Below are 17004 nucleotides of genomic sequence, written 5' to 3' on the forward strand. Positions count from 1 at the left end.
ACACAAAATGCATAAAATGTCCATGGGATAACATTTAGCATATTGGTGGTCATCACATCTTAACATCTATAATTTGCTTCTCAAAGAAAAAGTGATATTAAAAAGGCCTGGCTGAGATACTTAAGACATTTTATTATTATTTATTTTATTTAAATATGAATTATTCAAGTGACACAACAACAACAAAATTGAATTTTTTTGCAAGTAAGCTGGCCTATACGAAATAATGACTTATTTTACAAATTAAGTTTTATTTTATCATTTTTATCTTAAAACCTAGAGGGCTATTGCAGGAAAAAAGTGCTTATTTGAACCTTTATTGCCAAACTAGCTTTATTATTAACACCATTTATTTTTCAATGCTAAATTATTATTATTTTTTCGAACTTGAAATATTTTTCAACAAACCGAACTTATTTTCCATTTCCCTCAAGGTGCCCCCCTCCATCCCTCCCCCGTCTCCCTCTTTAATTAAATCATGACTGGGAAAGAATAGGTTCTTCCAAGAAATATCCAATAATTAAATCATGGCTGAGAGAATGTGTTCTTTGGAGAAAAATCCAAAAAACTAAAAGAAGAGATTATTCTCTCGTCCTTCAAAGCCATTTAATTATATAGCTGGTATGTCATATAGTAAAGGCAAGTTGATAGGTGCATTCCCTTCTATTTGTCACACTACAACAGATGTAAAAGTGAGGTATCTAAGATCAGACTATGACCCTTCCCCATTAAACATGCAAGGACATTTTCGTAAGGAACCCTCCCTCCCCCAGCATTATCCTCTACTAGTCCAAAAGAATCAGAACAAAACAAAGAGGTACACATCAAGTAAAAAATAGGTCAAAACATATAGACCAGGTGGGGCCCATCAAGATTGTACATCAAGACAGCAATCAGTATATGTTGCATAATACTACAAACAAACATGTCACTCATAGAACTTGAGTCTCTTGACACAAATTCTAAACTAAAACCAACGCCTTGTCAACCCACCTAATTTTGCATCCCCGGGCTTGCAGCATCTGAAGCAACTCAGAGGAAAGTAAGAATTTGAGAGTCGTAAGCAGCTTAAGCTTCTTGAGCCGGTCGCAAGATGCCCTTAGTGCGAGCTCATAACCTTCCAACGACACTTGGGTGAGGTGCACCAGCTTCGCGTCCTGGAGACACTTCAAGTTCCCCATCACAATGCACAGCCCCATGTCCGATACTGGACAGTAGCTCAGGTTTAACTGCATCAATAACAATACTAAGATCTTCTCCATCACACGAACAGAAAACAAAAACATGGTCTTATGAAATGAAATTTGAATAGAGGACGACAAAAACCTGTCGGATATTCGGTGAGTATCGAGCCAGTGCCCACAAGGCTGTATCACTGATGTTGTAACACCGCTTAAGGTCTAATTCAACTAGGCTTTTGCAGCAAGCGGCAATCGTCAATAACCCCACTCTAGTGATTCTCAGCAATCTACGCATCTCTAGGTCTGAGAGCTCCTCTAGAGTACTTACAAATTTCAACCCCATGTCACTGATCTGTGTGCAGTAGCACAAATTTAGCTTCCTCAGCTTCTTGCATCCACTAGATATGGCCATTAGTCCATTATTACTAATACCTGCACATCTGCATCATATATATGTGAGTAGTATTAAATTACTGGCTGAACATATTACAACCGTTTCAATAAACTGTAACTCGAACCATCCACACTCAAATGCCAGTAGTTGGAACAGAGAATGCCCAACTGATACAAAATAATAATGAAATCGACATAATTAATGTAGTAGTAACTAAAATAAAATTAAAGGAAAAAACTTAATTTGTACAGCTAAGGTACATCCACGGGTACGACGATCAAAAACTTTCACTATGGATTGAACAATGACAAGATTATAAACCTAGAGATTCAACTCATAACTGCAATTCCCTTATTACAACACCATCCATATACTTTGTAGATAATTAAAGCACTTTCCAAACTCTACCGGGACCTTTGCACTCCTTATCTATCTATAGATATCAACCCCCTGCCCAGTACCAATAGAAGTGAGCTTTGTACGAGATAAGAACAAATGACATAGATTGGACATTCAACAGCTTGGATGGACCGTCGGCCAATGGACTAACTACTTTAAAAGACTCACTCAACCATCCAACTTGCCACTTGATTGATTTCTTATATTTCTTTTTTGTGCCTCAGTACATCAAAACATAAGCCTCATAAACCCTTTAGAACAATGAATCATACTGCTCCCATCTAGACAAATAAAATTAACTTCCCATGTCACACCTTTTTAGCCATCCTGAACTCATCTCATTGAAATCTTCCCACACTCACACCTTTCATACGTCAGTGAATAGTGCTACATGTGAGAAATATTGTGGCACCACTATCAAGTATATCCCATCTCAATCAAAACTAATCTATCAAGCAAAATCATTTACAAACCTCAAAGATAATTTTATGACATGATTTGCATAATCTGGTAATTCAACAATTACAATGTCCTTAGCCTGATTGGACCCACCCCCAAAGATAACTGCATTCTTGTCATCCAATTTTATTCGGATATACCTACATCCTTTTGTAGGTTAGAATCTTCACCAATTCAATTGAAACATCGTATTCAAAACTTTAGCAAGTATCCTGAATTTTCAAATTACTAAAAACTATATGATCTTCCCAACGACTCTAATCTCTCCAAAGCCTTGACATTTCACTACCAACCTGTTATGACACAGACCTTGACTCATTCTCCCAAACTTGTATCCTAGGCTCTCGTACCATTTATTATGGTATCAAAGGATGATGCATTCTCTCCACACCAACGCTACCATACTGAAGCACACCCCCAAAATCTTGTAGATTGGAAACCAATCATCACGCACCCTCAGTCCACTCGCACTCTAATAGCGCTTGTTGGAAGATTGATATAAATGGCACGGAATAATGTCAGAATCCAAAAGAATAACATTTACAAATACTAGAAGAGAGAAAAATAATAATAACCTAGAACCAAGCACCAAGCCACCGATAATCAAGAACTTCAACTAAGTGATTGAGCAAATACAAGAGATATTGAAATCCAGAATTCCAAAACCCAAACACTCTACTCACAATCCCCAATTAGAACCCGGATCCAATTCCACTCAATATGAAATACCTAAAGCCCATCCCAAAATCCAACAGCTTCTCAAGTAACCAGACTCTCATTAAAAATAAAAAATAAAAAATGGGATACTTGCACAATCTTTAAGGAGGACATGCCTTGTCTAGCACCCTTCATTTAGATAGATAAATCGTCCCCAAAGGCCTAGACCCACTAGAAGTGGGCTCTTGAACAGGATAAGAATGAATGACACTTTGCAAAGCAAACTTTGAGATCATGGGTTCAAGTCCAGCTTACCCATCAAAAAAGAAAATGACTTATTATGACTTTCGCTACAACTTGAGCATAAGGTGACCAACTACAATAAAACCATTATTATCACTCTACCACACTTGTCTCTTTGATGGTCGAATCCTTTTAGGAATTTGGTTGTCAATTCAAGACACATCTCAACAGAACATTCCTTGATATATATGCACAATTGAAGCTAGTGATTACCGATATAAATCGAGTTCTTGAAGCCTTGTGCAGTTAGATCCTATGTGATGCAGGCCCTTGTCTGATATGTTAAGGCAAAGACCCAATTTCAAGCGTATGAGTTCTGAACATCCAGACAGACCCTCAAGTCCTGCAAACAAAGGGAGACACAATTCATGGATGAAATTGGAAACTATACTTGTCAGAATTACCCTTACACATATAAAGAGTACATTTTGAAAAGTTTGAAACAAATTTAAATTTACCTTTGTCGTTAACGCCACTGCAATCAGTGAGATCAATCTCCTTGAGAAGTGAACAACATAATCCAATCTGATAGAGCCCCTTATCCGAGATCAAATCACAAGATTCCAACTTCAGGCACACAAGTTTCTTACAAGAGGCTGATACAGCAACAAGCGTTGCATCACTAATCAAATGGCAGCACGTAAGATCAAGAGTCTTGATGTTGTGATGGCCAGATACAAGTTCTATTATGCCTTCATCAGTTACTCCTGCGCACTTGCTCAGACAAATTTCCACCAAGTTTTTGCAATTGACACCAAGGGTTCGTAGGCTTGCAGTGGACACTCGAGCCCCATTGAGTCCTATCGAACTCAACTTCTTCAAGTCCTTAAGTTTTGAAACAAGCGGTGTAGCAAGCTCCTACCATATCAAATTACTCAGTTGTCTCAATTCTCAATTTAAGAATTGACCAAAACATAGCACCAACAAGAAATGCAAGAAATTAATTTTCAAGGCCCACTTACGGGGAAACAATAGCTGGCAGTAATTTGTTGGAGACTACCATGACCTTTAATCACCGAGATTAAACCCGATGAACTCACATTGTCGCACCTTGATATATCGATACTCTGCAATCACAAAAATTGCCCATTTTCTTTGAAAGTCAAATTAATGAACCTAAAATCCTATTTTTATATGATATATCAATACTCTGAGATCATTGAAAGTACCCATTTTCTTCAAAATTCAAATTAATGAAACCAAAATCCTATTTTATAAGATATATAAATACTCTGCAATCATGGAAATTAAATAAATAAAAATCTAATTAACTTTTTTTCAAGAAACCCAATTGTTAATTGTTATTTCTCACCAAACCCATTTGTTAATTGTTATTTCTAGGACAAAAATCTTTAAAAGACAAATTTACCTGCAATGAATCATTTCCATTTCTTAGAAAATTTAAACCTTCATCGTCTAGGGAGGAGCATCCAATCATCGATAAAATCTCCAGATTTTGAAGTGAAGAGATTGAATGTAGGGATTCATTAGTCACCTATGAAGTACCAAAATTATAAAATTGATTTAAAAATCCATAAATGTCCAAATAAAAGGAGAAAATATGTAAAATTAAAGAGAAAGAAAACATACTTTGAGATAAGAGATATCAAGAAATCTCAGATTGGAACACTTCTTCGTTAGAAGCTCGATTCCAAGATCGGTTATCTCCAAACACCATTTCAAGTTCAGTCTCTCCAACCTAACACACCCAATAGCAATCTTCGCCAACCCTACATCCGTCACACCCAAACACTTCACCAGCTTCAGATCCCGTAAACCCTCGGCACGCGATAACGCGGACGCTTCACGATCTCCAAACCCACAACAATACGACACGTCGATCTCTTCCAAACACGGACAAGATCGCACCACCATCTCCAAACCAGCAGATCTCAACCCGTTCGCCCTACAAAGAACCAACTTCCTCAGCTTCCGGATCCACCACCCTGACCCGGATCCAAAAGAGAACGCCACCGTTCGATCGTCCACACGTGGACAAACGGAAAGATCGAGTAGCTCTAGATCTTTGTACTTCCTTAACAGACTTGGCAACGATTCATGTCGTAAGACTCGTAGGGTTTTCCTGTGAAGCGATTCGACTCTGAGAAAATCTTTGCAGACCAACCTCCATGACTTAAGATCAGAACTCTCAGTAAGCTTTTCAAGTACTTTAAAGAACAAATCGTCAGTTAAAACAGTTAGAATCGAAGGATGAGACATCAAAGCGATACGTTTCTTCATGGCAGATCGGATATAAAGTAAATATCAAATTAAGTGGGAACAAACAAGAAGAGAAGACGAAGATGGACTAGAGGTTGATGTGTGGTTTCGAAAACAAACGGAGGAAAACCGAAACGGGTATTCCGTCCGAAACGTTTTTGTCTCGTTTGCATCGTTTCGTTTCCTTGTTTCTTTCGAATTGCAGAGAAACGAAACCGTTCCGGTACGTTATCTGTTAGAGAGAGAGAGAGAGAGCCCCCTGGTTAAGACCTTGAAGAGGAAACAACCTGCTCAGAAAACAACCTTCACCAAGTCTTCGTCAAAAAGACAGAGATAGGTAACTAACCCAAGAAAGGGCCCACCATTACATCAAATGACTAAAATATCCTTATACCGTACAAGATTCTTGAGGGTAGTTTAGGTATTTCAAAAGTTAAAGTGGTGGGCCCAGTAACTTTAAGTGGGTCGCGTTTGGGTGGTGTCGAGTACACTACAGGGGTACCCGATTTTTATGAAGTACAGATCCGTTCTTGCGAGGCTGTCCCGCACCATCTTCACACCACTTATTATAAAGAATTGTTTTTATAGGTACGAACGAACCGTGTCTACGCGGCAGAATTTGATTAGAAAATAAATACATTGAGATACGTGAATGGTTAGATTAGGAGTTCAAGTGTTTTAAATACCAATTAAAAGATACCACGCACACAGCTAAACTTATTTTATAGGAACGGGACAGCGTATTGGATCATGAGTCTATTAAAAAAAATCCTTTTTTCACTAGGGGTACGGAAATGGAGATGTGATAAGTGGGACCCACTAACGTGCGATGCCCGTACCTATCTTGACTATAAATAGACATTCAGTAATACATAAAGGAATACGGACGAGAGAATGGGTCCCACCAGTAACACGCATACTAATCTCCACCACACCGTAAATGACGTGTAGCTTAGGTATGAACCTTTTGATTATTCTTAATTATACAATTCTCGATGATTCTTCATAGGTTTTGGACGGTGAAGATGATAGCTTGATATCATCGATCACGGATCAACTAAAGCTATTCCGATTATGCAATTCTCGAGGATTCTTCATTGGTTTTGATTGGTCAAGATGATAGCTTGATATCATCAATCACGGATCAACTAAAGCTATTTCAATTATGCAATTCTCGAGGATTCTTCATTGGCTTTGATTGGTCAAGATGAAAGCTTGATATCATCAATCACGGAAAACTAAAGCTATCACCGTCTTATTTTAAAAATTCAAACAAGGTGTGGGTCCGAAAGCCATTATGGCCTTTAATTGTGATGCTTTGCCACTTGGGAATAGAAATTAGAGCTTATCGATCTGAATTTTTGTATAGATGTACCTAATTCGATCTGATCCAAATGGATTAATGAATATGTGAATCGAATATACTCTATTTCATTTCATCCTTAATTCGAAATTGATCTGATTTGATCCAAACATATGCTTTATTTTTAAATGATCAATGTTCAAAATTTTTAAAAATCTACTTTTTTACTGCACATATAAAGGAAAATAGATAAGACTAAAATGTGTTATCTATATGTATTTATATGAAAGTTTAAAAAAATTGAAATATGTATGAATCAGATTGTGATAGATCCGATTGCGATCCGAAATTATTTTGGATCTAAGATTTCAATCCAAAATTTTCAGTGTTCGTGTTTTTTTAACAGATCGGATCGATTCAGATATTGGGTATATTTTGGATCATTGCCAACCTTACTAGACTTGATATAGAAAATATTTGAGAGTTGCTATTCCCCTCCTCCCCCCTCTTTTACTTATTACACCCCAATTTTTTAAATTATTTTTTCGATAAATATAAATTATATAAATGAAAAAGGGAGCTAAGGTAACCCCAAACAACAAGATAAACAAAACAATAAGAAAAAAGAAGAAAGATAGCAAAAATACATGTCCTACGTGGGGCTCTGAGTCACAAATGGCATGTAACATGACAACATGACAAAAAATTTGTTCAAGTAATTACCTCAACATTACAAAGAATTATAACACATCAAACAACTTCAGCAGTTATTTGCAATTTCTTAGCTTATATAATATCCTAAACCTAAACTTTAAAGCGAGAGGGAGAGAAAGAGAGAGAATTGCTACTGGCACCCAACTTTTATTGTTTCTCAACCATTGATTTACTCTTTTTTTTTTCTAATTTGAATTGGTTTGTAATAAGTAAAAGTTGGTGTGTGAATAACGGCTCTCAAATATTTTAATGGTCAATCGAGGAAAATTTTGATAGAGTTTAAACTTCAAAAAAGGAAAATTTACATATTTTTACCTTTTACCTTTCCGGGAATCCACATTTATATAATTTGAAATATCTAGACCTTTTGTGGATCTGTCACTCCGGATCATACTTTCAAATGTCAATATATGACTAAGTAAATACATGTAAATATTCTTTTAAGTCGTCATCCTATACGTCTAATACACATACATCTATCATGTTAGTTCACATGTATTGCTTTGGTTACCTATTTCGGAAGGTTAACCATTTTGTTAGCTTAACTATATTTAATAAAGTGGTGTCAATACATCAAGGCATATAAACAATCTATATTAGTGTGTATGCGTAAGTAGATTAACTGTTATGTCTTTTTAGGATGGTATTTGTCCACTTTCTTTCATATAGTAAGCATTGAACTCTTGACACTCACGTGTCCCTTTTTCTTAGTGTATTTATCTTGGTCGTCAAGTTATATTGGGATATTGCTCTCATCATCGATTCGCTTGGTTTTAATCTTCTCGTAAAAGATAACGAATATTATTTGCTTCCATGACTACACTTTTCCATAAAATAAGAAGCTACCAACTAATAACAAGAAAAAACAATATTGGTATATAGTAGGTATTAACTAGTTTAATTAGTAAAATCTTGGGGTGATGATAGCAAAGACTTAGATTCAAATCCAAAAATAAATAAAAATATTACTGGTATTAGGGGTGCAATTTGATCATGTTCAAATCGAGAGCCAAACCAAATCGATAGCTTTGGTGTGATTTGATTTGATTTAAAACAAATTGCGATTCGGTTCCGAGTTACAAAAATGAAGAACTGATATATTTATATATATAATAATTATTATTATGAATTATTTTAGGAGTTAAGACATAAATCATTGATCTTTTATGAATAAATTAATGATTTTTTATTAATAGATTAATGATTTATTGTATGAAATTTTATATTTACTATATTTTTTTATTATTTAAAAAATGTTACAATTTATAGAATATTGGCAACCCATAGAACCGAACTAAACCAAACCGATTTTAATTCGGTTTGGGTTGGTTCGATTCTCGTTCTTATTTAGTGGAACCGACCTATGTTGGTTTGATTCCAATTTAACCTTAAACTGAACCAAATTGCTCCCCTAACTGGTATACAACCTCCTCAAAGATCTTTACTCCATTTTCATTCACAATATTTATAATCGAGGTATTCAGATCTCTTAGAACACCTAACTAATTATTGGAGCACATGCAGTCCCCTCCCCCCACATGCACCAAGTTTTAGAATAAATCCCTAAGGGTGGCTCCTAAGTGGGGATTCAAACTACAAACTTCCACTTCATTAGGTGTTGTAGCCTTGTCTATCTCACCAATCCTTAGATGATTAAAACTTTTTTTTATTGGTAAGCTGGACTTGAATTCCTGACCTCAAAGTTGTTTTGCAATGTGTCATACTCAACTGAGCTAAAAGTCTAAGCCATCGGTCACAATATTCTTTTGTAATAAATAATCACTAGAATATAATGCATGGACTGGAGTCGTTGAAAAGCTCCATGATCTTCAACTTGAAAGTGCCAAGAGGGACATCCATGGCTTTAGAAATCTTCCAACACCATAATTACTGCCCGAGTCATCTTGGTATTATTCATAAATGAGCAAGATTTTTAGTGTGAATTGTCCTTTACACTAATTCGTTTGAGATTTGATATGGCTCACCCGATATTTTAATAAAACTTTGTTGAGTCAGTCAAGTTTCTATAATTTTGATAAAGACTTTTTAGTTTTCTTGTGTGGGTTATAGTTTTGATTGTTATTTAAGAGTCCAAGAATAAATTTAAATATCCTTAAAAAACTTTATAGTTTTGCAAAATATTCCATGGGAAATTAAAATTTTGAAGAAAATTCTCAATGGGACTACCAAAGTGAAGGGTTTTTTTTTTTTTTTTTTTTTTTCATTTAAAAAAAATGTTATTTTGCATTACTTCAAGGGTTGCCAAATTCAATCAAATTGGAAAGAAAATTTTATAAAAAAAAATATATGTTTCAAAATCAAAACCCGTTTTCCTTGGGTAAGATGTAGAAGTTTTGTCTAATGTACATCAACATCATGGGTATTTTTCATCAAAATTTAATTTTGTGTCTAAATCAAATGGGACTTGTGCCATTTAAAGTTATTTTCAATTAAGAAAAATATTAGTCTCGATAGAGATTTGTGTCTCTCTCCATCGAATGGTGGAGTTGGGAGAATATTTATCCAAGGACACCTAGATAAAATAGAAAATATGTAGTAATTCATAGGAAATCTATGTTTTTCCTCCCATCTCAACCACATTTCCTCTGAAAACTATAAATCGAACTTTTTAAGAACTAAACATATTTATTATGATTTTGAAACCTTTGAATCTGATTATGGTTTTAAATCTCGTTCGAATTGACGAGTCATCTTAAAGAAACGAATTGTTCTAATTCTAAGGCATTTTTTAAAATCGTGTCTGAGACGACTTGGTGTCATTCATGGACAAGACAAGATGTCAAAGCGAGTTGTCAAACCATGGATCTGATTTAGGGGAAGATAAATTCATTTGAAACATAGTTGTGGACTTTATGAAATATCCAAAAGAAGATATAATATGTAAAGGTAATAGGAATTTATGCTCTTCCAAGGTCAAATCTTTGCACTACTACCAAAAACAACTGCTAATGATAAGGATGAGTCTTATAAACCTAAAAATAAAAATAAGTTCAAATCTCGACTCTTCCCAAGATCAACTTTAATGTTTGGTTCAAAAATGGGATATCTAAATGGGCCCAAGTTATTAAATATCTAGTAGTCATTGCTCATTAAGATGCAAGGCCCGGCCCATAGTTTAGTTTGTTGACATAATTTAATGCAACTTTGAGGCACGGTTTTAAAACTCGGTTTCACGTCTCGTCTTGTCCAGGCCTGATACCAAGTCATCTCGGATGAGTTTTTCTATATGTTTGAGACGTCTCATGAGACAAATAAAAAAATTGAAAGTGAATCCTAAATCTCGGTCAAAAAATGATTTTGTGAGTTGGTCTCGTTGAGCTCTGATACCAAGTTAACTCGAGCGATACGTATCGGTCTTGGGCGAGTTTAAAAACCATGCTTTGAGGTAACAAATTCCAATTTACCTTCTAAAATACATAAAAACAAAAGTAAAAAATAAAATAAAATTGGGACAACATAATCATCAACCATCCCATGCACACCCAACACTCGCTATTTATACCACACATCAAAATGATAAATTATTATTATTATGAAAATAAGCAAACAAGCATAGCTCAATGAATGATATTGTAACCCCACCCCACACAACTCCCAATTAAATCAACAACAATTAACATCAAAGAATAACAACCTAAACCTCTTAATTATTAAATCTCAATCAGCCTCTAATAACCACCATCGACGGATTTAGGCTCCGGGGTGTAGATAAAAGGTCCCACAGAGAACAATTTCATCTTCTTGTCGGCGAGGAGATGATAGGAAGCAGGAAAAGCGCCACTTATACCCTTGTTGACGTCTGTGGGAACGTTACATGTCTCCAATGGAGAGTTATCAAGGAAGACCTTGCAGTCCGAAAGCTTCGAAGTGCTTTCCAATTCTGAAAGAGCCAATCTTGCAAAGAAGTAACCCTTTTCGTTGGTTTTACCGCTCAAGATGGAGAAGGGAGCTGACTCGTACCCATTCTCATCAACTGTCAAACATGTTACTCTTGCCACGGCTCCTACAATAACACAAGAGAAATGAATTTCAAAAAAGAACAATAGTAGTCTTATAAGCAATTTGTAATGAGATACACCATCTTATTAGCGATATTATGTTCTATATGTATTCTATAAATTATGTTCTATGGGTATCAAAAATATGGATTAGATGGATGATATTCTTAGGGATGCTCTATGAAGTTATCCCTATGAAATATTTTCTTAGGAAACTAGTGTTTTCCCTCCAATGAATTTGGGGTGAGTTTCGAAAAGATCTACAATTACCTTGAATTGGAGTAAGTTTAGTCCCTAGTTGACAATAAACAATTCCTTGTACTCCAATAGCTGTGCAGAGCTCCTTTTGTTCCACCTTCGGCTCATAGCTAGGCTTTGCCTTGTAGGACCCATCTCCCACCTTGGGCTTTTCAATACTGGGCTTTGGCTTTTGCTCATATCCATAAGACCCATCTTTTACCTTTGGCTTTTCAATGCTAGGTTTCGGCTCATTGCCGAAAGACTTGGGTTTTTCAAGACTGGGCTTTGGCTTGGGCTCATACCCATAGGTTCCATCTCCTACCTTCGGCTTTTCATAGGTAGGTTTCGGCTCATTGCTGAAAGACTTTGGCTTTTCAAGACTGGGCTTTGGCTCATACCCATAGGATCCATCTCCTACCTTCTGCTTTTCATAGGTAGGTTTTGGCTCATTGCCGAAAGACTTTGGCTTTTCAAGACTGGGCTTTGGCTTGGGCTCATACCCATAGGATCCATCTCCTACCTTCGGCTTTTCATAGCTAGGTTTCGGCTCATTGCCAAAAGACTTCGGCTTTTCAAGACTGGGCTTTGGCTCATAGCCATGAAACCCAGCCTCCACCTTTGGTTTTTCAATGCTTGGTTTAGGCAGTTTTGGAGCTTCAACTTCTGGTAGTTTTGGTTCTACATTTGGGTATTTGAGGTTGGGTTTTGGTTGGTTCAAATCTACAACCTTTGGCATTTCAAAGCTAGGTTTCGGCCCATCGACATAGGACTTTGGCCTTTCAATGCTTGGATTTGGCAGTTTTGGAATTTCAAATTCTGGTATTTTTGGTTCTACATTTGTGTATTCGACATCGGGTTTTGGTTGGTTCCCATAAGACCCATCTTCAATCTTCGGCTTTTCAATGCTAGATTTTGGCGCATCTCCATAGGATCCGGAATAACCAGCAGAGGCACCAATGGTGAGAGAAACAAAAACAAGAGAGAATGCTAGTAAGAAATGGGTGAGAGCCATGATTATTATTTATGAATATTGCTATATAATTATGGGAACTTCCATGACCTTTTATAGGGATATTTCAACCTTCTTATCATTATATTATAGTTAGGCCAATAATAATATTTAAAATTTAAAATAGGTAGTGGAAGAAGTGGCAGTTTACATGGTTGCACGACACATGAAATCAATAAAAATTGGGAGGCACGAAGTGAACGTATAGAGCACTCAGTCTCTGTGTGATTTGGATGTCTGCCCATGTGGCCTTCAAATCAAACTCACAACTACAACTCCGGACCTAAAGATAAATCCTAATCTCTGTCCCATATTGATTGTGCCTAGCCCATCAGGACAGCCCAATTACTTTGTTGTTGGTGATTGATATGATTGGGTTCATTATTGATTGATCCAAAGGTCCATTTTTGCACATGGTTGGGGGCTAGTATTTTTCACCAAGAATGATGATCTTGGCATATGATCCATAATTGAGTTAATCGACACAATCGATTTAATGGGTCCTGTCCTCTAAGAGTTATTAGAGACCAAGTCTCTAACGAGTTCGACATTGTTGTGTTCAGAAAACCGTGTTTAGCTGATGAATCAATCGCGTGATCGCACAATCATTCCTAAATTTTTTAGAGAGAGAAAAAAGAGAGATTAATTTTTCTCATACTAAATTACAATCGGTTTATTACTGAAATATAATTATCAAACAAATTCATTAATTTTGTAGTCCTTATTAATCTCTTTCTCTTCATTTTTCTGTATTATTTATTCATCAAATTCTTGTTTTGTTTATTATATTGGACTACAAGTATATCTTGTTCTACCTTCCTAAAGATTACATTAATCCAAATGGAAAAGATCGTTGAATCCTACAAAGAGAAATGCAGTAGTCCAAACAAAATCTAACTATCGAGTAGAGGGGTTAATTTTATTTCTTTATGTTTTGCTAGTTAAGTAAACGGGCTGGTGGTCAGCGTAAAAGTAGGTTCGATGGGTTCCGAAGTCATGGGATCAACTCTCCACGCACGCACCTTAACAACTTAGTTAAGTTGGCACCTTCTTTATGACAGCATGTTGAATATGAGCCTAAACAAAATCGATAAGTTCCTTTTATTTCTTTTAATTTTAGATCATAACATAAACTTGCAAAAATATTCTTGATGTAATATAATTTATTCTTTTTTTGATCACTCAAGTAGACCTGATTAAGTTAGCTATTATTTAATATTAATCTTTTATTAGATAAATTTAATGGTTGAATTGCTATCTTACATTCTTGTTTGGGCTTGGGCTTAAAGAGGCAAAATCAAATAGGCCCTTTTCTGAAGTGAAGTGGGCTCGGCTCGAAGGATTTTTTTGGGAATAAATATTTATTCTTTTGGGGAAAGCTGTTTAGGGTTTCTTTTTGGGGACAAGGGAGAAAGTTGTTATTTGTTCTCCTTTTGGTAGAGATCTCTAAGGCTATGTTTGGATTGAGAGAAGTGGAGAGAAGAGAAACTCAATTTCTCTCCACCACGTTTGAATTGACAGGAGAGAACTTGGGACAACTTTGAAATTTTAAAATATCTTAATAATGATCTAGGGGTAGAGTTTGAATTATAAAATATTTTAAAATGATTTCTCTTCATATCTCTCCACTTTTTTAGAGAAAGAAAACTTACCATTTTTTTTCTCTCCTCTTCTTTTCAATTCTTTTCTCTTCTCTTGTCGCTTAACAATCCAAACCATCGAAATAGAGAGAAACTCATTTATTTTCTCTTCTCTTCTCTCCATTTCTCTCAATTCAAACACAGCGTAAGGCTCTAACTTTGAAGAATATTGCGTTTAAATTTCTATCTAATCCATGGACGTAAACACACTTTTGAACCACGTAAATCCTTATGTTTTGTGTGAATATCTTTTAATTGATGCTTTGTTTTTTCACATGAATGATATGTTCTTGATTTGTATGTTCACATATTGAATCTACATTGATTACATTTGATTAGTAAATTTTATTCACAAGAAACAACAAAATAAAAATATATGATCATATTATAGAAAAGAATGGAATCAATCAATAAACAATGATAGGCATCAATGTTTTCAGAGGTGTTTGAGGCATAAGCCTCGTGACGCGCCACGGTATGAGGTGTATCAAAAAAGTGTTGATGCGATAGATTAAGGTGTTACGAAGCGCTAAAAAAGGTACACCTCAACCGAGGTGTAGATTTTTTTTGCTAAGATGTAAGCCTCGGTTTAAATAGAATTTCTTTTTTTTTTTTCTTTTCTAAATAACTTGTTTCTAATTATATTTAAGTGTTGTTATATACATATGCTTCTCATACTATTAAATAGATTGTTGTATAGTGTAAGATTGAGAGTAGTTGGATCTTAAGAAGATTTCTTAGAGGTAGATGTGAACATTTTACAATGGTGGATGGTGGACATGATTAGTATTGGGTATTGACTATTGAATCTTAAATATAGGGAATTCAAATAATATAATATATATATATATATATAGGAAATAAAAACTTGAATTTGACTATGTGGATTGAAATTTTAAATTTTAAATATTAGAAATGTATGTTGGTTATCCTATTTTTTTAAATATAAATTCTTTATATATTTCATTTAAAAATTTCATAGATATGAGGCTTCCACCTTCTACCTTGAGGCTTACGCCTCGAGGCACTGAAGATCCCGACACTTCACCTCATGCTTTAGCGTCTAAAAACATTGATAGGCATATGTGTTGATGAATGTTCTTTATAGCCTTAACCAATGGTTGAGGGTAACGAAAAATAAACAAAGATTCCCCAGAGATGAAGACCACTTTTTCAAGGATTAGTAAAGGTTTGCCTAGAGATACATTGTTCTTTGAAATGTGTTATTACCTCTCCAAAGATAATAATATTATGAGTCAATATCCCATATGGTGTCCCATTTCTATAGATAGGAAATATGTATATGTGGCACAATTTGATTAGGAAATAAATACGTTGGACTATGTAAACAACTTGATTAAAAGCACAAGGTGTTTTAAACACCAATTAAAGAGTGACATGTAGACACTTACAGGGGCGGAGCCAGGATTTTCTTGTAGTGGGGACAAACTATGGTTAGTTGTATAATTGAAGAACTTGAATAGTGTGAAAATTATTTATACTAGAAAATATGATTGGAGGGAGGTGGGGGTGTGGGGGCAAAAATTGGACGGAGAGGAAGGAGAGGAGACAAATGGAGCATGTAATTAGTTGAAAGTATAAGGGTGTCTCGAAGTTCTATAAGAGCAATTGCCCTCACCAACTCCTTACTAGCTTCACCCCTAGACACTTATCTTATTTATTAGGAATGGGACACCACATTGGATCCTGAATCTAATATTATTTGATTAGATCATTGAATCATTTATTTCTCTTAAAATATATTCAATTATTATTTTTACACACATTTATTTAAGAAGTTCTACATCTAATAATGATCGTTCAATGATAAAGGAGGTAGGGGTGCAGAGATAGTCAGGAGATTTGCCTAGAAACAGTCAACCTTGATTGGAAAAGTACCAATACATCTTATGTGATCAATCACTTTCATTTCTCTCATTAGACCATATGTAGCACTTATAACTACATCTCTAACTCGATTATTAAGCATCTCAACCTATGTAGTGTTTGTTTGCGCTATTTTTCAGTGTTTATTGCTGAAAAAAATTAAATTCAATACTTTTTGTCAAAATAGCACGTTTGTTTACTCTATATTTTCAGTGTTTATTGCTGAAAATAAGTGAAAAAAATTCAGCACTATTTTAAGGCGGTGTTTGTTTGCGCTATTTTTCAACGCTTATTATTGAAAAAATTAAATTCAGCACTTTTGTCAAAATAGCGCATTTGTTTACTCTATATTTTCAGCGCTTACGACTGAAAATAAGTGAAAAAAATTCAGCACTATTTTGATGCTGAAAAAAAATGCTGAAGCGGTAAGCACTTCGCTTTTTTCAACACGGATAAGTATGCCCTTTTTTTTCTGAGCATGGACAAGTATGCCCTTATTCTTAAAAGGATATTACCTCTTATATCCCATGGATAAGTATATAAACACCCCACAAATTAATAAACTCACACTATGGCTAA

At 35.3% G+C, this 17004-nt stretch overlaps 1 protein-coding gene across 1 annotated transcript; it reads right to left on the bottom strand.

Annotated features, from left to right (window-relative positions):
• Positions 1–824: 824 nt before the first annotated feature.
• Positions 825–5910, bottom strand: LOC147383445 (F-box family protein). Its single transcript, XM_086427954.1, has 7 exons — positions 4984–5910; positions 4763–4888; positions 4356–4460; positions 3852–4251; positions 3607–3736; positions 1327–1621; positions 825–1229 (listed from the first exon to the last, which is right to left on the bottom strand). The coding sequence occupies exons 1-7, from the start codon at positions 5632–5634 to the stop codon at positions 963–965; spliced, it is 1974 nt and encodes a 657-aa protein (XP_086284080.1). The 5' UTR covers positions 5635–5910; the 3' UTR covers positions 825–962.
• Between the last annotated feature and the right edge of the window lie 11094 nt (positions 5911–17004).

Source organism: Akebia trifoliata, chromosome 16, assembly GCF_017979445.1.
Source record: "Akebia trifoliata isolate Shusen 1 chromosome 16, ASM1797944v1, whole genome shotgun sequence".
Taxonomy (NCBI): domain Eukaryota; kingdom Viridiplantae; phylum Streptophyta; class Magnoliopsida; order Ranunculales; family Lardizabalaceae; genus Akebia; species Akebia trifoliata.

Excerpts from the sequence above, each read along its gene's own strand:
- LOC147383445 (XM_086427954.1), bottom strand. The coding sequence starts at position 5,634 with ATGAAGAAACGTATCGCTTTGATGTCTCATCCTTCGATTCTAACTGTT. Across the intron at positions 4,461-4,762 it reads ATGGAAATGATTCATTGCAG|AGTATCGATATATCAAGGTG; the intron begins GTAAATTTGTCT and ends TTGTGATTGCAG. Across the intron at positions 1,622-3,606 it reads CAAGAACTCGATTTATATCG|ATGTGCAGGTATTAGTAATA; the intron begins GTAATCACTAGC and ends TATATGATGCAG.